This window comes from Thermobia domestica, chromosome 13, assembly GCF_964235325.1.
Source record: "Thermobia domestica chromosome 13, izTheDome1.hap1.1, whole genome shotgun sequence".
NCBI lineage: Eukaryota > Metazoa > Arthropoda > Insecta > Zygentoma > Lepismatidae > Thermobia > Thermobia domestica.
The window spans coordinates 12,343,928-12,371,906 of NC_137466.1; the positions used below are offsets into that span (position 1 = coordinate 12,343,928).

General features: G+C 35.2%; 1 protein-coding gene across 1 annotated transcript in view; it reads right to left on the minus strand.

Moving 5' to 3' along the window:
• LOC145667497 (pancreatic triacylglycerol lipase-like) overlaps positions 1–27,979 on the minus strand; it is a 109,062-nt gene that overhangs the window by 535 nt on the left and 80,548 nt on the right. Inside the window, exons 6-9 of the mRNA XM_081734974.1 lie at positions 27,391–27,499; positions 21,596–21,709; positions 11,456–11,694; positions 6,952–7,141 (exon numbers count right to left, since the gene is read on the minus strand). Coding sequence (XP_081591100.1) covers positions 6,952–7,141; positions 11,456–11,694; positions 21,596–21,709; positions 27,391–27,499 — 652 coding nt within the window. The remainder of the gene's footprint in view (positions 1–6,951; positions 7,142–11,455; positions 11,695–21,595; positions 21,710–27,390; positions 27,500–27,979) is intronic.

Genomic DNA, 27,979 nt, shown 5'->3' on the forward strand with positions numbered 1-27,979 from the left:
TTTGAATCATTAATTAGATATTCAATGTGTCGAAACTACTACTATTTCCTCAGTCGTTGTCACTGTAACACTCCTTATCCTTTCTTTAAGTTGTACGAATATCTATCGTATGTGTTGCATAACTGCTCTTAACACAACCAAGAAGAAAATACTAAAGGAGTGGTTTGTTAGGAATTGCAGCAGGTATTTTTTTTAATGTATCGTCTGAGACAGAACGTCCAACGGTCAGCGCCACCATTTGTTAATCGAATAACTCGCCCACAGAGAGGTCAAGACGTCCAATTGCGAAACCTGTTTGATTGTCAAGTTGCCAGAGTGGAAAAATGCCCAATGGACAGATCGCCTAAAAAATCTGTCAGAACATAGCCAAGAACGGTCAAAACGTTATGCAGAAAAACTAACCAGTTTGACAAATTGCACAATGACGATAACGCACAAAAATCCGAAGGGCTAAATTACCATGCAAACGGTCTAAATATCTAAAAAAAAAAAAAAAAGTAAAATGGCCAGAGTTTCAAATTGCCGAAATTGTAAGAATGGCTATATTGCCTATAAAAACGGAGAGTTCACTCAAAAATGGAGATAACGCAAAATTACAGAAACTGTTAGAATATCTAAATAAATAGTTATAGCGTCTGGACGACAAAACTTTTAAAGCAACAACACCCAACCCTTCACAACACCTATAATAGTAATAAAAATGCAGAACTTTATTTATACCTAAACGTTTGCCTTTTATTCCTCGCTTTTGAAGACCATTTAATTTTCGAAACGGTCATAACGCAAATGAAAACGATCAGAATGTTTAATCGTCGAAACCTTAAGAAACACAATAACTTAAGCACTGAAGTTGTAGCAATTTACAGGGCAAATCTCGGAAATCTAGAATAACTAACACACATAGAGAAGGGAAAAGGAGCCCACATGTATGTAACGAATTGCGTGAATTGTACTATGAAGATAGTTTGCATTTTAAACGAAAAAACTTAGCTAGAGATCGAGAATGAAACTTGATATTTAGTTGGAATGTGATTAAACTTCAGAAGAAAAATCCTAAACTGCTTCGCGTTTGAATTCAGTAGCATGTTATGAAATTGCTGTTATATGATTTCATCTTAGTTCAAAAAGCAAAAAAGTACTTAGTTCATTTACTAAGATAGAAAAGGTACCCAGACATTCAATTTGGACTATTATTGTGGGCGAGGGGATAATTATAGACTGTGAAATGAAATACAAAGTATGTTATCATGTAGTACTTACTGAAATTGCGATATACAAAGCCTTGTTATTTTAATGACATTACTAAATTAAATAGTACAAGTATTATCAATTGCACTTAAATAGGTTTGTATTTCCTATCATAGAGATAGGAGGGAACAAAATACATACAAAGGTAACACACACACACACACACACACACACACATATATATATATATATATATATATATATATATATATATATATATATATTATTATTATTATTATTATTATTATTATTATTAAGTATAATGGTACTATACTATACTATATAGTATATATTATATAGTATATAGTATATATTATTAAGTAAAAGGTATAATGAAATGAGAATATACACTGTACATGTGAGTTATTCGTCTGCATATATGTAAAGTAATGATAAGATACTATAATGTAAGTTGCTATATACGAGAAAACTCGAAACTGCATTCGATTTCTGGTCTAGGGATTACTCTAGATCGAGTCAAGGGACGGGGAAGGCCAAATTATGACACAGGAAATTATTGGACAGAAAAGGATAAAAAAAATGTAAAAAATGGATATGAGACTGAAGTAGTTAAGAAAATGAAGTTGTGTATCATCGGACTGCAGTAAATACTGATAATGAAAGGAGAATATGGTAATACCAAACACGGATAAAGCGCGATATAGTTAAGCGGATCGTAGAGAAGAGAATGGAGTTTTCCAAAACGTGACATGATATACAAAGGACGTTCAATAAATTTCACACATATGGGTTAACATTTTTATCACTGGGAATGTGATAAACTTTTTAGCACATACTTAAATTCTTTTTTTTTAAAAAAATGCTAATAATTCTTGTTTCCTATTACTCTCAAAAAAGTTACATGAACGCCGTAGCATACACATGGACCCGACAACGGTTGTAAACGGAATTTATATTCAACACTTTTGATGATTCAGGAGCATCAATTAATAGGAAGTTGCTTCCGGTTTATTGCGATCACACATAATACTGCGCAAATATCCGTTGTTGGTTGCAGCGGTTTGAAAAAGCTAGACTCTCCAGATCAGACCAGAAAATTATAGCCTCGTTTCTCAAGCATATGCAATGGTGTTTTCATATATTTCTTGGAACAATTGACACGGACCGTTATTGTTTGTTACTGGATAAGGTACAACGTGCTCTACAGATCAAAAGACAGCAACTGAAAGTTAATGTCATTAAACTTCATCATGACAATGTTCAACCTCTCGTAAATGTGTTGACACAGAAAATCATGAAAAAAGGCTGCGAAATTGTCTTTCAGCCTCCTTACACCTCGAATTTGACTATTTCAGACTTTCTACTGTTTGGTCATATGAAAGCCCACTTTCGAAGAAAGCATTTGACAGTGACAAAGCCTTCATTTCTTGTGTGAAACGACGGTGTAAGAATAAACCACAGAAATTTTACCAAGGTGAATTCAAAGCAAGGAACGAACGTTCGACAAAGTTTATAGCAGCAAATGGAGTCAACATTGGGTGACATGATCTTGTAGCCAAAGAATCACAGTAACATCATCTAGAATTGTATAATCATATTGCAACTAGTAACAATATTATACCCATCTGTGCAAAACTTATGGAACGCTCTTTGTATGTGCAGCACAGTTTTCAAAGATGAAATTCAAGGGTGGCAAAGATGATGAAGCGATATAAGTCTTTTGTTAGACTTGGTAGTTTAATGTGATGAGCTATATAAAATTCACGTCGTTCCAGTAGTTAATAATATACTTTATCTTCAGAAGGTGACTTCATTTGGTTCTAAAATTTAAATGTTTAGCTAAGGAACACAATTTGGTGGCTATCTCATAACTCTTGGATGGGAAATCCTTCCCAATCATGGAGAAATTTGAACTTTATTCTGACATTTATGTTGATTCAGCTAAGTATACCAAAATATTAAAGCAAAAGTGTTGAAATTCATATAGGTTCTCCACAGAGGTTTTTTTTATCTATACAAATAACAATACTTGTCATGCAAGTTCTTCTGTATGGTTCTGAAACTTTGTCGCTTACTCAGAGGGAAGCCTGAAAATATTTTAGAACAAAATCCTGAGATTGGGTATTTGCCCAGGGATGGTAACACCTGTGGCCTACATCTCTAATTATGTTTACTTTTGTCAATGTAAAGAAAAAAAAGAAAGTCACGCGACGCAATCTTAAGCGTAGTAACCAATACCCTATACATTTAGGTGTACCGTATTAAAAACTCAGAGAAATAGCTCAAACCTAAGGGGAGTGAAGAGTCTGGAAGTATTTTTTTTTAAAAAGGGGGGAACATTTCATATTTTGAGATATTGAGAAAAGTTCGCAACACTTACATTTGCGATACTTATACATAAGCTCAGTAACGCACATCCAATACATTCATATTGAAGGATTCATAGAGATTGCTGTTTACTAGGTGAGAGAAAGTTGGTTAACTTGAGTAAACAAAGAAATATATGTATAATACGAATATTCACATTGCGATATACAAGTATGTATGTCACCAAAGAACACTGCATATGATTCACCTAGTCATTGTTTTGTGTTTAACCTTCCTCCTATGAGTGTCTTCGGTATCTCTAACTAATCCCCAACAATTGTCCCCAAGCACATTTGGTTCCCACCCACTTTGGTAACGTATCTCCATTGCTGCTATTGTTTGGTGAAACTTTTCGCCATGCTCATCACTCACGTCGCCCAGATTCGGTGGAAAGAAATCTAGATGACTGTGTAGAAAGTGCATTTTCAGCGACATGTTGCATCCACGCTTTTCGTAACTATTAAACAAATTGTCCACAAGTGTTTCGTAGTTCTCAGCCTTTGTCTTGCCTAAAAAACCGGAACACAAAATCTTGAATGGTACTTAATACTGCCGTTCAACAGTGCTATGCGCTGCATCAAAGTCATGGTCCCGTATTAAATCTGGGGACTGACAAACAAACCAGCCTTCACTTTGTTGGCGCTGAGATTCGGAAATTTACGTGTCAAGTACTGAAATGCAGCTCTACTCTTGTCCATTGTAGCAACAAAAGATTTAATAAGTTTTATATGAAGTGGAGGGAGATGTATGTCTTCAGATTTAACTAAAGGGGGTTTGCAACATTCTTAACATCTACTTGCATTGTATTGCGTCGTGAAAATTCTTTCCTTCGATAATGACTTCGGTCTCGAGAGCCCCATTCGCATAAGAATCAGCAATGTTTCATGTATCCAGTCTGTAGCCCTGTAAGTATGTCTATAACTTTGAAATCGGCGACAATGTGCCATTTTTAAACGCTGTACTGAACTTTTTCTAATATAAGTTTCATCATATCATATGTTTCTTTCACCTGTGTGACATAAGCAACTGGTACACTTGAAGGATATTGATATTGTGTATTAAAACAGCCTTAAGACTGCTCTTTGAGAAGTCGATAAAGTCTCCACTCCTGTGCCACATGTGTCGTACCAAGAGCAGCAAACAAACCAGTAACATTAGAAAAAACAAAGTGTATCTTATTGTTGAAAAAAAACACTGAGTGGTGCATGTCGTTTCCTGTATGAAAAAATGGTGGCACTTACGTCAAGTAAATTCCATTGTTTAAGTCTGGATCCAAGAATTTCAGTCTGCGGCTTGGTTTATTTTCAAATCTCGCACAAGGTCATTTAAATCATTTTGTGTTACAAACTGTGGCTTGTTTCTCTCTTCAAATTCAAAATCTGATGTTGGGCTCTCCGAGTCTGAAGAAGCTACGTTTGTTTTGTCCTCTTCCAGAGACCATGTTGCTGGAGGTACAGGAATAGGAACGTTATCTCTGTGTTTGACAGGTCTTATTGCAGACAAAATGTTATCAAAATAGTTATTTTTTCTGTCCTTCTCTTTCATACCTTGAATGTTCACAACACAAAAGCAGTAGTCTCTTTTGTGATTCACTGGCTCGCGCCATATCATCGGAACACCAAATGGTATTTTAGCTTGTTTGTTTTCCAACCACGACCGGAGACGCGAAGAACAGTTATTACATATTGTACTAGGTACCCATTGCGTATCTTCATCAACTTTGCTGTCGAAGTATAGTTCGTAAGCCTTCTTCACCAAAGGTGTTAAGTTTTTCCTCTTAGCCTTATCTATATAATCTCCACAGAATAACAAAAATTATCTGGGTGGTTAACACAATCTCGAGGAATTGTGATATTTACAAAAACACTTAAACGACAAAAGACACGCACAAACTCCTTGCGACACACTCAAACCTGCAGACAACTTAGCAACAGTAGAGGGCTGGCGGAGAAATCTGGCAAAATACAACGTTGCCAGCTTTCAATAGGTCACTTTTTCTCACAAATTGAAATATTGAGTGTAATTAAAGAAATTCTTTATATCTTTCTTTTCGCCCCCCCCCCAAAAAAAAACAAGTTTAACAAGACATTCGTTGACAATTTACATACATAGAAACTTCATGAACAAAATTTTGAATTTCTTTTCAGGTACATCTGTGATTATTTAACTGAATGTATGTGGTGTTTGTTACTGAGCTTATGTGTGAGTATTGCAAGAGCAAATGTTGCTAACTTTTCTCAATTTTTCCAAATATTAAATTTTCTCGCTTTTCTTTTTTTAAAAAAATATTCCAGACTCTTTACATCCCTTGTGTTTGAACTATCTCTCCAATATTTTAATATAATACACTTGAATGTATAGGTTATGGATTACTGAGCTATTGTTTGCGTAGCGTGAGTGTCAGTGTTGTAAACGTTTCTAAATCTCTTCAAAGGACCGTTTTTTTCCAGTTTTCTCAATATTTTTCTTCTACAAATTGAGCGCGATTGATCGTAAATGTTTACCGTTGGACTTTGTGTTCAATACGCTTTCCAACGAGGTATAATTTGTTATTCTGGGATAGTTAGGAAAGGAGCAAATATAGGCTGTTCAAACCTACTGTTCTGCGATTTCCTTAGAATTGTAACCAAAATCTACTATAACAGACATTATTGCAAAATCTGAAGATGTAGGACGAAACTAAATTTGGATCCGTTTTTAGCAGCTCGAGAACTATAGGGAACACTTTGTTTCATGGAAACAATTCACTGCCGACTAATGTAATTAGGGGTTCATCAGGGCTAACAATGTGAAGGTCTTCAACCGCCCTTCGAAAATATTATACTTTTTTTAAAATTAGAAATTTGGTTCTGAACTTTTTCTCGCTTTGTACTGCAGCAATGGCTCCCATGTTTCCTTATTATTGTCACAAGTGTGTCGCCTATACATGAGCTTTATTTTGCCAGCGTAAGGTGATTGTAAGGGTTGTCAGGGCCTCCCAAATTCTACTTTTTAAACATTTTCCCGGTTTTTTATAGTTCTGCGTTTCTTCTACGAATATAGCGAGAATTGCACAAGTGTTACCTCGTTGGAATTTATGATCGATGAACTTTCCAACGATGCATGAATCATGACTCTGTGATAATTAAGGAGTAACTAGGGCCCCTAGCGTGAGGGTCTATAATTTCGTTGAGATCCCTAGCAGGCGTTTAAAGGTTAATTTGAACAACATATATCCAAGGTGTTAGTGTTCTGAATGTAACGTGTTTAAGGTCTAATAACATACCTATGTTACATGCATTACTAATATAGATATACATATATTTAGATATTCAGATTTGTTTCCAATTTGTAACCAATTCAAAAGTCTATTACGGAATTTACAGTAAAATTTACCTTGTGGTTCTGGTGGACCAGTTAGTGCTAGATATGATTGATAATTATATCCTTGAGCATCACAAAATGGTGCTTGTGTTTTTGTACGGAAGAAGAATTTTAATTGTGTTGTAGCACCATAATCGTATGTTGATGCCGGTTCTCCCATTTGAGCACACTCATTTACTTCATTGCAACCTTCACAAATGCCCTGCAACAAATCAAATACAGTACAATAAGACTACTGAAAACATATTAATATAGAATGAGCATTCATTTACTATACCTAGATATATAATGTGTACATAGTCTCCTTCTAGGTATATGTGTACATAAAATGTTTCGTGTACATAAAATGTTTTTATGTGAATTTTTACATTGTTATAAATTTGGTTAAAACACATTCACATGTGTTTGTATTAAATCTTCATGGGTATTTCAATTTTTTTAATTTTAAAAGGTCAGTATAAGTTATCCTTAATTAGAAGTCACTTTATTTAATTACCACTAATAATGATACTAGAAAACATACGTATAACACGTATCAAATATTCTGTCAACTCAGATGAGTCAAGACTAAATTTGAAAGATTATCCGTGAATAACATTGCACACTAAAATAATTCATAAATGAGTAACTCGTACATTAAGAACTTAAATATGTTTTAGTATGTTTACCCGTATATTATGTTGATTTCTCTTACACATCAAATATGGTCACATTTCTTAAGATTTACCCTGCAAATGAAGATGTATAGTTGAAAATAATCCAATTTTAATGATCATACGTAGCTAAAAAAGTATGGTACCATGCGTAAGTCACTTGAGTGTTCATGTATTCGTAATGAACCAGAGATCTTCAATCAGGATCATCTGTAGGTATTAGGCGGACCACAGACGTGTTTAAATAAACTTCACTGTTCCCCAAACCACGCCGGAACAGCTGTGTAAATACGCATATTTTCATCCAAATATGATGATGTTACTTGGGAACAATTCCGGTATCATGGGGTTCACATGGTTCCTTAATATAGATGCATAATTAAGGACACTGATGCGACTGGCAAACCTCAGCACAGGGCCCAACAAAAACCAGGATATTGCAGCAAACATCGCCAAATCACCATCATGTTTCACGGTTGAATTAGTATAATAGGGACCATATGTTTCTTTGACAGCCCAGCAAACACAAACACGATCTACGTTTAAACGAAAAGGAATGATGAATCATCCGCTGTTATCGGGTCGTGTACTCGTCATGGCGAGGGAAGATATTTATGACGATGCATATACAATCAATTGCAAAGAAAGTCTTCTCTTACATTGGTACCAGATTTTATGCACAACATTATCTACATTTCTTTGTGGTATTCTGCCACGTAATCATGAGAGTATTCAACACGAGACGACACCGGCACGATTCATACTTCTCTCATCACCACCACAAATTAGTTCCGGAACACACAATATTATATTTAAAACGCTTTCCGCATTCTTGATTCATAAGTCTTCGTTCATAAGTTGGACATCTATTGTACATCTCACAAAAAGAAACTCGACAAATCAACAATATCCTTAATTTCGAAGAATTAATTAGTGAAGTTACAGTGTAGAGAACAGAACATCGAGACAAATATAATCGATAATACAAAGTAGGTATCGTTTACAGCTATTATACATAAGAATTACAATATTTGAATATAAAAAATGAGTACATCAAAAATTTAAGTATTGTCTGGTTTGATAATTAATCTATTTTTTTCTGTACACGGTATATAATGTTTAAAGACATTCGTAATTGATAATAGTAGACGTCAAGGACTGTGTTGATGTGCCTGCTGTCAGGTAAGTACACGAGTAATCATCCACGGGATGGTAAACACTCCATTTACATTAGATTACGTAACTTCATCCCCACGCTAATATATTCAGTCTTATTAGATTAGGTCAGGTTGATATTAAATTTTGACTTCAGGTTGTATGCATTGTGTAGTAGTTGAAACGTCTTATTTCAATATACATTTTGAAATTTTAGATATCATTTGTATACAAAATTACAGCTTGGTGGGGGCAGTCGGTCAAAAAGTCTAAAAATCGTCTTCAGGCCACCCATTCTGAATGAGGTTTTCTTCATTCACATCAGGCAAATGGTACCAAACTTATATATCAAAAGCCGCTTTCTTACTTCCTTCTCCGGAGAGAGTGCTTGCCGATGGACACCATTCCTCATACGTGACAGGCTAAATGGCCACAGATGCCTAAAGCCCATAATTCTAAATCCTAAAATTACAAGTTGACTGAACTTCATTATTTAAGTATTTACTTGCACGTACGACTTTTCCATCTCTTAGCTTTACTTTCTCTTCATTTTATATCATTACTAATACTGATAATTTATTTCATTTTTCCAGTGTTGTATTAATTTTAATTTCAGAAACTACTAAGAAATATTACGAAGGAAACCGGACAACAGAAGCTACGATCAATCATGACATGAAGTTTTACAATGACTTGGAAAAGAGAGTTTTTTATGGTACTGGAATTGTGCTCTCCATCTACATTATATCATGTGGAGGGATCGTTAGTCTATTTGAGTGTCTACTTTATTACTTAGCTGAACCTATCATTGAAGGCTTTCTTCCGGCCACTGTTTCTCTTCATTGTCATGCTTTTGCAACGAGTTTTGCAGTAATAACATGAAGTGCGAACGTGAAATAAAAGCAAGGATAGGAATGGCGAAAGAAGCCTTTAGGAGGAAGAAAAGTCTGTTTTGTGGGACCTTGAATAAAGAGTTGAGAAAAAGACTCATAAAATGCTTCGTGTGGAGTGTTGTACTGTATGGGGCGGAAACGTGGACATTACGTAAAGGTGATGAAAATCGACTGGAAGCCTTCCAAATGTTGATGTGGAGAAGAATAGAAAGAATTAGTTGGGTCGAGCGCAAAACGAATGAGAGAGTGTTAGAAATGGTGGGTGAGAAAAGAACACTTTTAGATATCATTAGGAAGAGGAAGAGAAACTGGTTGGGACATTGCCTAAGAAGAGATTGTATCATGAGGGACGTCCTAGAGAAATGGTGGAGGGAAAGAGAGGGAGGGGCGAAGGAGACTACAACTAATGGACGATATAAAAGCAGAAAGATCATACGTGAACGTGAAGACGAAGAGGTTAGCGGAGGACCGTGAAGCATGGAAGCTTCTAAGCTGCGGCAAGTGACCTGCCAATAAAGGCAGAATACCTATGATGATGATGATTGCAGTTATTGGACACCTTGGACATTGTCTGTCACGACATACCCAACACACGTGTCATTTTTGTCACCCTTGCACTTCATAACAAAACGTTGATAATTTGCCCTATTTGGAACTCAGAGAACACCCATTTTATGCTATTATTGTCAGCTTATTTCATTGCACTCTGCTATTCTACTGCCCCTTACGTAGTAAGGAATTTGTCAACAGCTTGGTGGCACATCACCACCAACAGTTTGACTACGATGTCGTCTCGTGAGCGCTGTCAATGAAGATACCTAGCGTGTTCCATACTTTGGATATTCCCCTGAATAAATAAGTATCTGTAACCCCAACTTTTCTTCGAAAAGAATACTGTATATAGTATAATGACAGATGAAGTCTAATACGCAATAATCAATTATATAATTTTACAAGTGGTAAAAGAAATAAAGGTTAGCTTAGCAGTTATTTGCGGCATAGATAAATATAACACATCCTTTGAGAAGCACATATTGACAGTATAATATCATAGAATTAAAAAAAGTGAAAACGAGGGATGGAATTTACCCTATTTAAGACATATGTATAACCACTCGTTTTGAACCCGTGGTGTTCTACGCTCCTAGTGTCTATAAAAGCGTTTTTGCTGGTGCTAAGTTAGTTAAATCTCTTTGAAATCTCTGCATGAACAAATTGTTATGGTAAGGGGATATTTAAAGCCAAGAGTTTCTTTTTCGTAAGACATTTTGTACAGTAAATGTTTGGAGATACGAGAACTTAGGTACATAGGAAATTGTTTCATGATGATTGAAGAGTAGGATTTCCACAACCAAGATTTTTGCTCGAGACATTTTGTCGGCCTGTAGTAGTTTTATTTTCCTAGGACCGGCACAATTGGTGAGGCTATACAGACTGATGATTATGCAGTAATGTTGAGGGTGGTATTTTGTGTGTAGTGTTTTGATATTCAGAATATCGCTAAACTAAAAATGTGCACAATATGTATTATGGTAGCAATAGTGAAGTCCTCTGGATGTAAACTTTTAAAAGCCGAAAACCTACTGAGATACTTTAAGCAGATCACATGAAAAAAAAAGCATAATAAAAATTTTCTGAATTACCATTTCCATTTATTACGTGCGTAAATGGAACCTTGCACTTGTGTAAGTAGCTTCTTAAGAATAAATTGTGCCTCATACAACAGCTTATATTTTTATTGGTATTTGAAAATAATAATTTATATATATAATACTATTTACTTGCATTTGAATGATAATTACTTGATAACTTTACCTGTGTGAAAGCCTGTATGCTATCGCATACTCTACCAACGAACGAACAACCTCTACTGCTTATGGACTCCGCAAAGTAATTCATTGCTCTTACGTGGTTGCATAGAGCACCCCCACTGCCATCTAAATTTTCGAACAAACTGTTAACAAAGTTGCTCGGACTTTTAGGGCATCCCGGTTGATTATGTCCACCGTTTGGATAGAAGTCCAGATGTCCCAGTGGTGCTGGCATCCCAAGTCCTGAGGAATGAAAAGAAGGTAATCATTATGATATCTAAACTGGGTACATTACATATGTACAATCGACCACTCGGGAGAGACCTTTTCAGAAAAAATCAAAGCGAAGTTTTGCGTATTTACAATGTATATCATTCAGCACTTATATTAGAAAAATAGAAAGAATTGCAACATCTAGTTTTGTAGAAGATGTACGGCGATTTTAAAGATTTTAAAAATATTTGATTGAACTGTTCTCAAAAAGCAGCCACTGGATGGGTCTCAACTTTTTTAAAATAGAAATTTGAACTGTCACTGTAATGTATGTGCACCAGAGTCAAGCTAATCCGGACTTGATAAAACCGAACCCTGTCGTTATTACCGAAAGTCAGAATTGAACAGGATTTAACTTAAAATACAAGTTTAATATGAGTAACATTATAAATTATATAGACTCTGTAAAAATATAATTTATAAATATCATCATCATCATCATAGGTATTCTGCCTTTATTGACAGGTCACTTGCCGCAGCTGAGAAGCTTCCATGCTCCAGGGTTCTCCGTTAACCTTTTCGTCTTCGCGTATGATCTTTCTGATTTAATATCATCCATTAATTGTAGTCTCCTTCGCCCCCTCCCTCTCTTTCCCGCCACCATACCCTCTAGGACGTCCCTCATGATACAATCTCTTCTTAGGCAATGTCCCAACCAGTTTCTCTTCCTCTTCCTAATAATATCTAAAAATGTTCTTTTCTCACCCACCATTTCCAACACTCTCTCATTCGTTTTCCGCTCTACCCAACTAATTCTTTCAATTCTTCTCCACACCCACATTTCGAACGCTTCCAGTCGATTTTCGTCACCTTTACGTAATGTCCACGTTTCCGCCCCATACAGTACAACACTCCAAATATATATATATAAAAAATAACAATGTCTTGTCTAAAGCTTAGTTTTTCCTAACGCGGTTCTGTTGCCTAAACTTGTTTCCTGAAAATCTTATCTAGAATGCGTTTTTTTAAAGTTATCCTTTCATTTGTCACCTGCTGTTTTGTATATTATTTTTACCTGCCATCTCAATTGCAAATACCGCTTCCGGATTCGCGGGTGGTTGGTGGAAGTCTTGCATAATAATGACCGGTGGATGTTTCTGTCTGAGTTTAAGGGCAACACACCAATCATCTTGACGCTTAGTCAAGAATTTTCTCTTTTTATATAAAGGAGGAATAGAACAGCTTTCAAAAATTGCAATAAGTACAGAAGGCTATAAAAGTTACCATTTTCCTTTGGTTTTATTTGTTTAGTATTGGTGAGAATTGTGTGTGTTTTTTTAATCGAAATCTTTTATTGTCTGTACTTTCTTTTCCAGGGCAAAATGGTTTTATCGGAGAGTGATGATTGAGTTACTACGTTGTCCTCTCACTGATCCTATGGTAAGAAATTACTACAGAATTGCTAGAAGAGGCCGCTAGCTCACACTGTGTACTTGTAACATGGTTTTAGGCGTTCTTTGATTTTTTAAAAAAAAAATATTGTAATTCTCACTTAATGTACAAAGCAGAAAAAAGAGCTGTATCTGTTACTAAAATACAGTGAAAGAAATAACTATCTTGCTCCAGTAATAGTACCTTACGAGTAAAGGGAAAGAAGCAGATAAGAGTACAGGCAGTAACTCTAGCTGCTATAATGTTAACAGAGGGTTGTCAAAAACGGTTTCGAATACCTTTAGTAGTGGAAACTGAAAAGCAAACTTGTAAATTAACGTTTCTTCTATCAAAGTAAGAAATCAAGTAAACCTCTCAAACTCAGTTACCGATTCATATTTTCTACCTATTAATGAAGACATCTTCTGAAGGTCATGCTTGTATTCCCTGGTATTTTCGGGGTTTAAATGCGTACCTCACGCAAGACAGCACGTCTTATAATGCAATGTCTGCTGTTGTGGAAGTTGGTACCGGGGAATTCATGATGGGGAGATCCAAGCGACTATGCCATCTTTTGTTGATCGGAAGGGTAACTACTATGTTTCGTCTGGAGACTGTGTTCCTTCTTAGTGAGAAAATAGTTTCTTTAAAGCTCATGATTGTAGAGGAAATTTTAAATGCTGATGTCAAATGTCGTCTGATGATAATACTCCAAACGCGCTTCCTACTTCATTTATTACTATTGTTTCTATTGGTCGGAAGCTGAAGCAGACTTATGACATTTCAACGGAAACCAATAAAATTGAGAACCTTAAAGAAAATATATCGTTGTTATATCAAACAAACTTACCCAGTCATCACATGTATTGGAAGCGAAAGAATCAAACTAACTCCGCACAGACTGCTTGTATCAAATTAATCACTACATACGTCATTGTCTTAGCGACCCTGTCCTCTCTCACAGGAATGTAAAATCACCATCTGTTCATAAGCGACAAAATTTCGCGGAAGTCTGTTATGGTGGAAGAAGAACTGATAGGCAGTACGTGGACAGTAATTGGCTCAAAAGGCAAGGTTCATCTTGAACGTTATTGTTTCCAAGTCCACGCTTCACACATGAATTTTTCTAGAGCTTCAGGGGTCCCACCGAGAAATTGAAATAATTGATCTCAGGTCGGTCAGTGTCAGTTATCTGTTATCACAAATGTAATATTTAGTCTGTACAACCGTCTGGTTTCATTCGTTAATGATATTTACCTGTGATAAGCACGATGATGGTCGCGCAATTGGCGGGGTAGCCAGCACAGTATTCAGTGAGTATATTAACATAGAATTAAGTTTAGAGGGGTTGTGATGTGAGGTTTCTTCCCTTGACCAATTACTATCTATTCGATGCACATTCTTCGCACTGGAGCCTTTTCAGCAGACAATTTCATTCAGTTTTACAATAATTTTGAAACTCTTGTGTTGATTCTCGGAGATCTCAATGGGTTATATATTGCTGTATTTGAACTTATATTCATGATTGTAAGGTAATGAAATTTCTAAGTAAGAGTAGGATTATTGTCCTTAATAACTACACTACTAATCACTTTTCTACTGAAACCCTGCAATAATCGTGTATTGATCTCTTTCTGTATAGTGCTTCTGTTACAGCTTCAATCACATGGAGAAAAATCGAAATCTGTGTGGTAGTAATTATTTTCCAGTGAGCACTAATGGTTTACTTATTAATCATGCATGACATCTTATACAGTTCAATTTAAAGGATGCCGACGGTCGATATGGAATTTTAAAATAGTAATATGGCTGATGACATTCCAGTAACCGTAAATAACTAATGCATGAACGAAAGTTTAAGGTTCGTGTGTATTTAATTCTTCCAGAACTTTTTGTTGTTGTTGGTGGATAAGGTATATCGCCACACCAAGAAACCGGAGCTGCTGAATAAGATCATTAAACTCTTCATGAAGATGCCAAGCCTCACACAACCCTGATGACATTGAAGGAAATCGTTTGACGAGAACTCCTTCCTCAATTTCCTTATTGTCTGGATTTGGCTCCTTCGGATTTCTTCATGATTATTCGTCAGGAGGTCTGCTTGCGAGAAAAAAATCATTCGATAGTGACTAGGCACTCAGTTCCTGGATGGAAAGGTGTAAAATTTAACCAAAGTACGGAAAGAACGCTAGACGAGTCCCAGCAGATGAAGGCTACATGGAGTAGTATGATTACATAGCCAAACGGACAAAGTATGTTCACCAAAACTTTCATCGTCCTACTTCAATTAATAATAATATTATAACAGTCTTTGCAAAACTTATTCAACGTTCCTTGTAATAATCGCAGTGACACATTGATTACTGTCGCCCTTAACATTGTATTGTCGCAGGTTTTCAGTATATTCATATTCGGCTTTCTGTGTATTCTATTCAAGGGTTTGTTAAATACACCTTCATAAAATGATTCGGCAGCTTCAACTTACCTCAAATGCCTTGTTCGCTGGTGAAATGACAGAATTTCGTTCTACATTCGACGGTTTTTACACGTACACTGGAAGTCCTGAAGAACCAAATCCTTGCCACCAGCTGTGGGCATAGTGCAATTTTCATTCCATAGCTTTACTTTTAGTGTATGAATCTGCCGCTCTTTCCCACTTTGAATGACAAAATAATCTTCATTGTTGACAATATGTATATAGGAAGTGGCATTAATTTAGGAAATTATAACATTTGTCATTCTATTCAAAAGCATCTGAATATGGGTACGATTTTTAACGAAAATGAGATGGGAATGGATATAAAGAATGAAGTAGATAAACGTAAACAAAAAGTAACATGTAAAACTTAGAAAAGTAACGGTACATATGTAAATAAATAATACAAGGAGCATGTTTATACTAATTGCTATTGGATTAATATTTGGCGTAACAGTAATTAGAACATAACAATTAAGTATTTAAGCAAATAATTAATGCTGAAAAATACAATTTTAAGACCCATTGGCCTGAATTTAAATTAACGATTGTAAAGAAGTGAAAAGGCAAAGTAGCTCCCAACAGATTCTCAAATTTCAGCAACCAACATCAATCCATTTCTGACACGGGAGGGTCCCACAAGTTGTCGCTAAAATCTGATTGCCACATAGCACATCTGATAGAGCATCGGAGAAATGAAAATGAGCAAAATTTAAGGTGCTATGGGCCAGAAGGATAGGAGCTACTGGGCTTCAAAATTTCAATATCCAAAAAATTATATCATAGAATTATGTAAGTTTAAAGTAAATATCTTGAAAACCGCTAAAGCAATCGAAACAAAAGTTGCACAATATAATGAGAACAAAATGATTTATCCAAAATCATAAGCAGGGTTGCTATAGGTGAAGTAGTGTTGCCAACTCAATATAAAAATATTTTGTTTGAAATAGCAGTATATACAAGTGTGCAAAGATTTAAAATGCACTATTATCACTAAACATAACAGTGAAGTGTAGTGGTACACTGTTGTACACAATTGGAGCTACGTGTGCTGAAAATGTAAATGATGAAATCTGGTATGTGACAACAGATGGTAATAAAGGAATCTGGGTCTCATACTATAAATTTAGTTCAAATGCATAACACCGATAGTATAACATAGCAAAATGCCATCAGTATCATAAAATATTGATGAATTTGAAAAATGAAATTGATTGATGCCATTTTTATGGCCTGTGTCAGCTCCGAATGTATATGGGAATGTAAAGTGGAATCCGAATCACTATCAAAGAGAAAGATTACAATGAAATGTAAGGTGAAAAGTACAACGAAAACATGTCCGCGACAGGATTGGAACCCGCGATGCCTAATATGTCGGTTGTTTGGCCTTCTAGACCACACACATGGCTATCCTGGCCGACTAAAAACGAAATGAGGTAGTAATAAAATAATTATATTTCCAATGTGAATATGGCAATATTACAGTGTACAGTAACATAATCATATGGTATGTAGGAAAGGAAGTAAAAGAATATGTCACTTAACACGAAAGACAGAAACCAAGAAAGTATTCTTCCAAATATTGATAAGATAATCGAGAACCTGTTTAGAATTAGAAAACACGTGTTTCTTTCCTTGCGTGTATTATTTTGTTTTCGCGACTTGTCTGTTTATTCATCGGGGCACAGAAGTATAATGCAAACTCCTCACGTCTTCTGGTGCATTATTTTATTACCCTCTGCTGCCACATATCAGATTTCTCTATCGTACATTTTCAGCACATGTAGCGCCAATAATGTGTAACACTGTACCCCTAGACTTCACTGTTATGCTTAGTGTGATAATAGTATATTTCAAATCTGTGCACACTTGTATATACTGCTATTTCAAACAAAATATTTTTATGTTGAGTCGGCAACACTGCTTTACCTATGGCAACACTGTTTGTGGTTTTCTATAGGGCATTTTGTTCTCATTATATTGTGGAACTTCTGTTTTGATTGCTTTAACGGCTTTAAAAATATTTACTTTAAACTTACATAATTCTATAATATAATTCTTTGGATTTTTAAACTTTGAAGCCCCCTAGCTCCTATCTTTCTGGTCCATAGCATCTTAAATTTTGCGCATTTTCATTTCTCATGATGCTCTATCAGATGTGCGATGCGGCAATCAGATTTTAGCGACAACTTGTGGGACCTTCCCGTGTCAACTCTTTTAACTTACCAAGCTGTTTTGACTGATTTTGCCTTAAAAAGATCAGTCCAGTTGTTTGATAAAATGAAAATAAATGCAAGTTTTCGACCAAACATCCGGATGAATGGAGCAGCAATTAACATTACGTTAGAGGAGAAATATTATTTTAAAACCTCAAAATTGTAAATGATATAGCTGAGTGTGGAGACAAACTATTTGAAGACTTCAGTAAGTCTTTGACAAATGATGAAGAAGAAAAGCAGTTGCTCCTGCAAATGGTCGAAGCTAACAGAGAGTTGGTTCCGACTCAGATGACAAAAGAAGAAGGTGTCGACAGTTTGAAGCCGTCATCTTCAAAGGATTAATCTATGTTTACTTCTTCTACTACAATCCCAGATAAGATTTTAGTATTACTGCGTTATTTGTTGATATTCTACTAGGAAACACACGTCATTTACTATTTTCCAGCTGGTTGTACATCATTGAAACTAACCTAAAAATCCCTAGTTTTGAATTACGTTCTTAATTTAATATGCCTTTCAGCACGTTCTTCCAATTAGAACTTGATTTTCTAATTTTGCCAGCAGAGTTGTTTTATTATTAGTAAAAAAATAGGGGCTGTGCAGATATGTAAGCTAATTTTGAAAATTTGACTATATAATATGGGTCACTCTATTAAGCATACATTCTTATATTAATACTATTTTTGAAATATGAAATATTCTTTTCTACAATACGTACTAAATATTTTAGTTTTTCAGCTCGCTGATTGTCGGTAATTTAATTGGAATTATATATATATATATATATATATATATATATATATATATATATATATATATATATTGCTGATATAAATGAATTAAATTTGCAGAATAAATGCATTCTTAGAAAGAAAAAATACAATTGTTTAAAAATATTTTTTTTTTATACCGTAGACGTAGAGGATTGTGAAGATCTTGCTATCGATAGCAAAGTGCTCATCGAAGCAAGAAAGTTAAAACCTTTATTTTATTAAGTTTCTCTAACTAATTTTAGTGAAAAGGATGCTAGTTGGAAACAGTGAGATACATCTTATCGTCAACCCCGACTTGGAGACGACAAAATTGACTGTATTTTTATATATGTGTTTGTGCGTAAAACAATAACTCTTTGTTCGGATACTTGCTGAGAGACTTTTTCTACATGAGAACGAAAATTGGCAGGTCACCCCAGTTGCGTAAGTGACATCCAGTGGCGTATTTACGATTTTGTTTCGGGAGGGGCTTTGCCTGATAATATGAAAATTCTGCAAGATATTTCATATACCTTACTATAGTAAGATTACGGGGGGGGCTTCAGCCCGGAAGCCCCCCTAAATATGCCACTGGTGACATATAAAACTAATTTTAGATTGGACAATTTTTGGTCATCGACCAATAGTGGACAGTGTTATATTGGGTGAGTCGTTGCCAGTCACGGGACCAAGGGTAAAAAGGAAAAGCACAAGTCAGTCGGACGACGAACATCGATACTCCCATCTCGGGAGAGAGTCGAGCGAAGAACCTCAGGGGATGAACATTGAAACACCGTAATGGGGGAATCGGGCGAAGTAATTGGGGCGATACAGGTCGATGTTCCCACAACGCTGTACTTATGTGGAAAGTAACCCGACAAACGATCAGCAAATAATTGGAAGTTAATCATTTCAATCGGATGACAGGTTGTGCCTAACATTTGTGATTGGAAGAAAAAAAAAAGTCACGTTCATTAGTCAGTGAACAGAAGACGCTCGGTAGTGGTCTTTAAGTGCGGAGAACATTTTATACGGAGGACACCAAAAGCCAATCGGAGGACTGCTTAGTCGCACACCTTAATGGAGTACATCGTCTTGTGGAAGCCTACTTGGTTTGAACTGGAAGTAAATCACCAAATTTGTTCTGTGGCAGCAGCAGGAATATTGTAAGTGAAATTATTTTTTCGCAAAAGTTACATTACTTTAACGGCGTTAAAATCTGATATTCAGTAAATAGCCAGCACGCCTACTACATATTTGTGTAAAGAGAAAAATAAGACTCGTTACACACTTTTTATTATGAATAAGCCACTTGCATTAAAGAAATTAAAAGTATACATATTTCTTTGGTCGACCTTGGAGTCCTATTAAAAAAAAGGATCTGCTTAATTTTTTTCACGGTCATATAATCTGTTTGCATTGTAAAGATAGTATTGATATTTTTTTTTATGTAGTGTTTTTTTATGTGCCTATAGCATCATATAATCTGAAATAACTGTAGATACGTGTAACGTAGATATTTTAGGAGTGGAAATTTGATTATTTAAATATATAAGTAACTATCGTAATCATTTAACACTAAGCTTAACAATCCTTTCACATCGCAAGGATGTAGGTCGTGGCATGTGCTTTCAATAGCATAGGAAAGCAGGTGAACTATCCCTCGCATCACGATCAATAAAGTAAACAGTAAAAGAAAGAAAGAGAAGAGAAAAACTGATAGCATTATCTGTTACGATTAGATAATTCAAACACGACTGACCACGTTGCATACTGATTTTCATTTAAATCCTCCCAAGTTTAGGTCACGGTCCTCAAAGTATGGTATGTGTCCTGGTGAGAAAGGATGATTGGGAGACGTACAAATTAATGCACATCCTTTATTGAGTGCAAGGGCAAATAGAAGCGACCTTTCCACACCAGCGATAATAATCTAACTTATAATGGTGTAACCTTAACAGCGAATAGTTTCCCACAATAAACGGAATATTATACTAATTTAATTCTAAATAAAATTAGATAAGGCACTCACTCAATGAGAGGATCAGTTACTTGGGTCTATTTCGCATAATTCATTACATTATGGAGAACTTTAATGTATAATGCATATCATTCCTTAAGAATTTATTACACGGTTGAAGTTTTAGTGGACTCTAAATTACTAAAAATGTGGTAACTTCATTCCATCAACAGTACATTTTTAGCTTTTTTGTTATCCAATGTATAAAGCAGCCCCAACATAGATACAGCTCTCTATTCGACTAGAGCAGATCTGAATTGAAAAGATCTCCCATGAGAATAATAATTTGCAGAAATTGCCGTAAGAGCAAAATACCAGAATATAAATATAACTTGTATAAAATATAACTTGTATAAAAAACATAACTTGCATAAAATACAAACATAATTAATATCAGAAAAAACGTTCATTAATTGAGTGAAGTGAGAAAGAAGTGAAATAAATATTAATAAAATTGAAAATTAAAAAAAGTAAATCATTTTCTGTGCACTAATTTATCTATGGAAAGGTTTTTTCGAGGAAGGCAAATGGAATGTTACAGTTAATGTATAAAAACAAAATGTGAAAAGGAATCTTATTCAAGTAAGCCCTTGAGCATAAAATCATGACAAATGAATGAAAGTGAAACAATATGTGAATATAGCGAAATATAACCAAAATTACATGCAACACTTCCCTTAATGTATCGAAAGAGAATATTCAATATTACGTAATATCACCTCCAACAATTAAGTGAATTTTAAAATAACTGTTGTTATCATATCATTTTAAAATACCTGCAGGATTTTAATATGTGTTCACCATTTTCTTTCAGATAATAAAAATGTCATCGATTTACGTAGCACCCACCTACAACACAAAACAATTATCTTTTATGTTATTTTAAGTAAGTTTTAAATACTGTAACTACTAGCATAATTACTTTTCTACTTATTGGATTGTTCGTGGCCATTTGATTTCTAACATGTAGTTGACCATGTCGTCTACAGTCTTACGTTTTACAATTACAATCGAGTAGTATATTAATACATACCAGAGTCCTTAGTAGCTGAATCAGTGTGTATTACATCAACAAGTATTGCCGCATCTTTGTGCAAGCGGAACAACGGGGCAGCTTTATTGTATCCCTTGAAAGGTGGATCCAACCCTGGAATAAAGGAATTAATTATCTTACTTTTAGTTGAAATACACAAAAAGGTAAATTGAGGTGGATCATTTCCTTACAATTAATCACAAAAGTATATAATGTTAAAATGAATAGAAGTACTCTCGCTTTTCTTTAGTTTAACTTTCCTCAAATATGCGTCGAGTTTAAAGGAAACGATGGTGATAAGATGAGTAAAATGGTAGAATGCTGACAATAGGAGAACCCGAGAAAACCTACCCACATGCTGTTAGTCCACAACTAACTCTGCTTGGGGAACTGAGATCGAACCAGAGACCTGACGTTGAAGATGTGAGCGCTCTAACACTCACAAGGGAACATCTTATATTGATAGTAGCGTGCCCAACCAAACAATGTCCAATCCATAGAGGAGTGAAGAAAAGTGAGAAATTTAAAGTTTTACTGGCCGACACCCAAAAACACAGGACATAAAGAGGGAAGAAGAATCTAGGATCGTGTGAAGATAGCAATGCAAAAGATACACTGACACAGAAAGAGCTTCAAAATGATTAAAGTAATCAAAATGACTTTATACAACAGTATAGTAAGCAAACATTGTACCCACAGACATGCTCAATAATCAGGGGTCGATCCAGAACGGACTTCGGGGGGGGGGGGGGCGTGGTTTGTAATACTGTTAACTAGAGCTACTTTTAAGAGCTCTGGAATGGGTTTTATTTATATATAAAATAAGAAAATTTCCTCTTCTGGGGGGAGGGGTGCGATCGCCCTGAATAGGTTCAGGTTCAGGTTCAAGGTATTTTCCTTCCTTCTCTTCGGAAGTTGCAATTGCAATGCAGTGTTGCCAACTTAGCAGAAAATGAAGTTTTGTTAAATAGCACGGAACACACTGCATTACATATGATGCTATTGATCATGTCTGTGGGTACAATGTTTGCTTACTATACTATTGTGTAAATGTCATTTTGGTTACTTTCATCATTTGGAGTTCTTTCTGTGTCAGTGTATCTTTTGCATTGCTATCTTCACACAATTCTACGTTCTTCTTTCCTCTGTATCTCCTATGTTTTTGTGTGTCGGCCCGTAAAACTTTGGATTTCTCACTTTTCTTCACTCCTCTATCGATTGCACATTGTTTGATTGGGCAATGCTACTATCAATATATGTTCCCATGTGAGCCACGTGTGTTCAGAAGCTAACGGACATCGTGCGAAAGTGACATGAAGGCTAGACGAAATCATACATGGGAGATGAAACTAGAATGATAATGAAGGTTAAATGGCACATAAGCCCATGCGCATCTATACCGTTGTATACAGTACAGCATCTAAACGTTCAGTATAGTGTGCCATCATACTAAGTGGCTATACACGTTGCACAATATGTTACACTACTAGGCGTGAGGTCATCCGGCTGCCTCTGTGATAATACATTCCACTTTTAGAGAAACTCTTGTAATAAATGAGCTACCAAGGATGAGTTTTAACATGAATCAATAATACATTAAACCATAAGGAAAGAAGAGCAGTGAAACGAAGTGAATTTGACTTCGTAAAACCACTGAATCTTGGTTTAGGTTTATTATAACGAATTCGATCCCCAGGTAGCAGCAGCAGGCGTGAACAATGCCTAGCAAATTGTTGCAGAAGTTCGAACGTTCTATGTTTGGTTTGAAGGGAGGACGGTTGTTGGCGGGTGAGTTACCTTTCGTTCAGAAAATTCTATTTTTTGTGATGAATATACAGCACAGGTTCCCCTTTCCAACCTTGAGTATACAAAGCGCCCCTAGAAAATAAGTTCCAATTCACTTTAAAATGAAATACAAGCCTCAGAAGGAAATTGAACATTCTTTGCGTCCCGCTAAGTATTTCGCTTGGACAAAATTATTCGAGTTTCAATACGAGATCATTATTATTATTATTATTATTATTAAGTATTTTGTCTTTTTTAGGTTCTGGAACTAATGAGGGTTTATTACTATCATTTGATTTGGGCTGGGAAATGTTTCTTCCACATTTCTCGATCTTCAGCTTCCTCTTTTAACTCCCAATATTTTCTTCAAACATTCAAATCATCAATTACTTATGTGCTTCTTCTTCCTATTTTCACTAAGAAACCATAAATTAGAGAACAGGTGCTTCAGAAAAAGAGAATAAAGAAAACGTGGAAACAGGTTGATACGGAAGAGGGTAGAAGCGTACACAGGAAGTTAATAACGTGTTACGAAGGAGAACAGACAGAGGTTGAATTCTGAACAGCAGGTTGTATGGAAGAAAAATAAGAAAAATGAAGAGAAATAGTTTTAATTCAGGAGAAGTAAGGGAACAAGAGATACAATTGGATTATGAAGGGTGATCGGGAAAAGTTTATAGAAAAACGAAAAGATGTGTATATGGTATTTATTGATCTTGAAAAGGCTTTTGAGCTCGTGAATTGGAAATTGTTGTTGGAAGTTCTAAAGAAGATTGGCTTGAAATGTATAGATCGAAGACTCATAAGAAACTTATATGCGAACAAACAAGAAAGTGTTACAATACGGAACTAAATAACAGAGGAGAGTGTAATTGGAAAGGAGTTCGACAATAATGCTGTATATCGCCTACCTTGTTTAGTATCTCTCTACTGAAAAAAGAGTCTACATAATGAAGACGGTATATCCGTAGGAGATAGAATGATTAGTTGTATAGAGTTTCAGGATGATATGGCGCTTATTGCAGAATCCGAAGAGAAAATCAACAAAATATTTGAAAACGTGAGGAAGGACTGTGAATAATATCATATGATTAGAAATATTAAATACAAAAGACATGGTGATTAGAAATGAGGAGTCAATGTAAAATATAGAAGTAAGAGGGGAGCAAAAATAATAGATGACTAGTTTTAGATACCTTGGTAGTATTACTAGTAACTATAGGAAATGTGAACGTGAAGTAAAATCAAAAATGGGAATGTCGAAAGAAGGCTTTAGAAAGAAGAAAAAGTATTATGTGGGACCTTGAATAGGCAGTTGAGAAAAAAGACGCATAAAATACTTCGTGTGGAGTATGTACTATATGACTCAGAAACACGGCATTACAGAAAAAAATTATCAAAAACGAATAGAAACTACCGGAATGTGGGTGTGGAGAAGAATGCAGAGAATAAGCTGAGTCGATCGAAAAGCGAATCAGGGATCTTAGAAATAGTGCGGGAAAAAGAGAAAACTTTAAGTATGATTAAGAAGGGCGAGATAAACGGGTTATGAAATTGGGCAAGAAGGAACTGTATCATAAGGGACGTGTTAGAGGGCATGACGCGAAAAAGGAGAGGGAGGGGCGAAGAAGACTATAATTAATGGACAATATCAAAACTAAAAAATCGTACGTGAAGACGAAGAATTTAGCGGAAGAACGTAGAACATAGAATCTTCAGAGTTGCAGCAAATGACTTGCCATTAATGGCAGAATACCTATGATAACGACGATAATTTGTTGAATAATTATGGCGATAAACTACATCTTCATCTGACTCTTCTTCCAATCTCTACATTATTGCTCTCGTTAGTTCAAGAGTTGCTTCACTCGTCGAGTTATGTACAGGTTGCGGACGAGTCCCTGGTTTCTCCAATTGATTCCGATGTATAGATATTTTTAATTTATAACGATACGTGACATAAGAATAGACACATAATATATATAATAAAGTTACTACGCATTCGAGCACTACGTATCCACTATCGGTTATCTGTCTAGGTCTCTATAAAGGAGTAAAAGTAAGCTAAAGCTTCAAGTAGACTGCACCGTCTATTGGAGTATGTTTAGGAAACTAATTTAATTATCACTGTTAAGAAAGAAAAAATAATTGAATACGTACATTCTATATACTATTACGCAATCCAGTCGTGCTATTTTGATTAGTGTAGAGTGCTGATATTACTTTCTTCAGCATCGAATTAATAGAAAAAAAGTTTATCTGTTTTCAGAAACATGCTTCTGAAATTGCAGTGTAAACAACATGAAATGCTTCTTCGAGATGAATAAGAAGTTGGAAAATGCTTAAAATACTTTTTGGGAAGTTGATAACAATATACCAACATTTAAGGCAGAAATTATCTGGTTTAGAGATCAAACAATTTCGTTTCATGAGAATAATACACTTGTTAGTTTTCTTATTACAGTATCTTTTTTTAAAAAATTCTTACTTTAAAGGGAACAAAATTCGAGTTTTCTTTACATGTGATGCTTGTAAGGTTAATAAAGATACCAATGAGAAAGAATATAACAAGAAATATAATATATTGGACATAACGATAGGTACATGGGTAAATGTGTGCCTCATATCTTAATTGTCTAAACATTTGCTCAAAGAGAAACAAGTTGTTCCATCATATAATCGTAAAACTTCCGCACTTGCACTAGAACCATGTTGCGATTTTTACCCTGACTTCATCGTTGTCATCAAAGTGTTCCCCAGCTGGATATTTCCTTAGGGTCAGGAAAAGACAATAGTAGATTGCGATCGGGGCTCTATAAAGGGTATTCAAGGACGGTCTATTTGAGAATTGCAACCAATTCTTTGCTGACATTAACTAAATGTATCCCAGTGTTGCCAAGAATAAAATGGATTCCACATAAGACATGTTTCTTCGTTAGTTTGGAATGCATGACGAAACTTTCTCGAAATTTGGCAGTGTTTTAACATTTATTATTCTTCAAGGGACATTAAATACATACGCATGATAGTATGAAGATCTCAGAAAACTGTTTTCAGTAGCTTGTAGAATAAAAATAAGATTTTATTATTTTTAGGTTTTGCAGAATTTTTATGTCGCAAATGCACTGGCTGATGCTTGGATTTAATGGAACACACAACTCTCATCATATGTCACACTGAAATACAGAAGTGCATCTTCCTTTTGGGCATATCACATAGGAAAGTCCATTGGGTATCCCAATAGTTTGGTTTTGTGTTGCGCAGTTAACTGTTTTGGGAACCAACGTGCACACACATTTTTGAATTTTAGTCGAGCAATTTACAATCCTGTAAGTGGCAACCCCATGTTCGCAGACACCTCTGCTTCAACTTGATTTAAGTATTGAGCATTGCGGGAGAGAGTATTGTAGCTGACATTTCCAGCACGTATTTCTCACTAGAATCATTGTTGTACTGACTTAGTAGTCCCAATCCTTGTCAAATGGATCCAAGTTACCTACAGTATTGGGAAATTTGAGTGGTGTTTTCTACCCAAAATGGAAATGTGTTTTGGATCTTTACTTCCCTTATAAACATCCTATTTTACAATCATTATAGTCACTTATAATGCTTATCTCTATTATTTTGAAAACACATCTTGAATTGTGTTCTTCATTGTATTTATCATTTCTGTTTATTAAGTGCTGTTACCTTAATTGTTCCGGTTTTCGCACAATAGCTGAATGCTTCCTGTGTTTAGATAAAAAATTTGATATTATTTGTGCAGTGAAATGAAATCAAGCAAAACACTTTTAGGGATTAACATTTAGTTTAACACTCTTTCCCTCAATTACTTTGTCAATAACCACTCTGAATAACTGACACACATTAAGGAATTTGCAATATTACATTTTGGATCTCTCAGAATTAAGTAAGTGTACTCAAGTAACATTTTAAAACTTAATAAGATTTAATTACTCTTAAATGCAATGTTTAAAGATACAAGTTTATGAATGGAGTGCTGTAGTTACCTGTGATTCTTCCAAGATCCTTAACTGTGTGTGAGACATAAGCTGCTACATGAGCCCCTACTCCTTCACCTATGATGTGCACATTATATGGATCAAGATCTGCATTTTTCTAAAAGTAAAGAACGTTTTTGTAATTTGTATTTCTTGACAATACATTTACTATACAATAATCTTTAATTTTAAACTTTCAAATGGAATTGAATTAAATATTTCTGTGTCCAACGTTAATGACTTGTAGCCTGAAAATGAAAGATGACTAATCAAAATGAATTGTTATGAAAAATATCATTGAATAACAATGTAAGAAAACTGTAAAATCTTGTCAATTCATGGATACGTGTTGTCCACACGAAGTTCTTAATCTGAAACCAAGAAGGTGGCTACTCTTAGTTAGTTTACATTTTCGATTTGCTTTCAGAGTAGCTAACAAGCATTTGTATTTTGTACGATGTTGTTGCTCGTTAAGATAGAAAAGGAAAAATTTTAGCAGTGTGACTGTTTTCTTAGTGAAGCTTAGTCACTCTTAAACTCGAAATATAACATAGGATTGGGCAAAAAGGTCCAACGTTGAAATGGTGTTTTACATTCT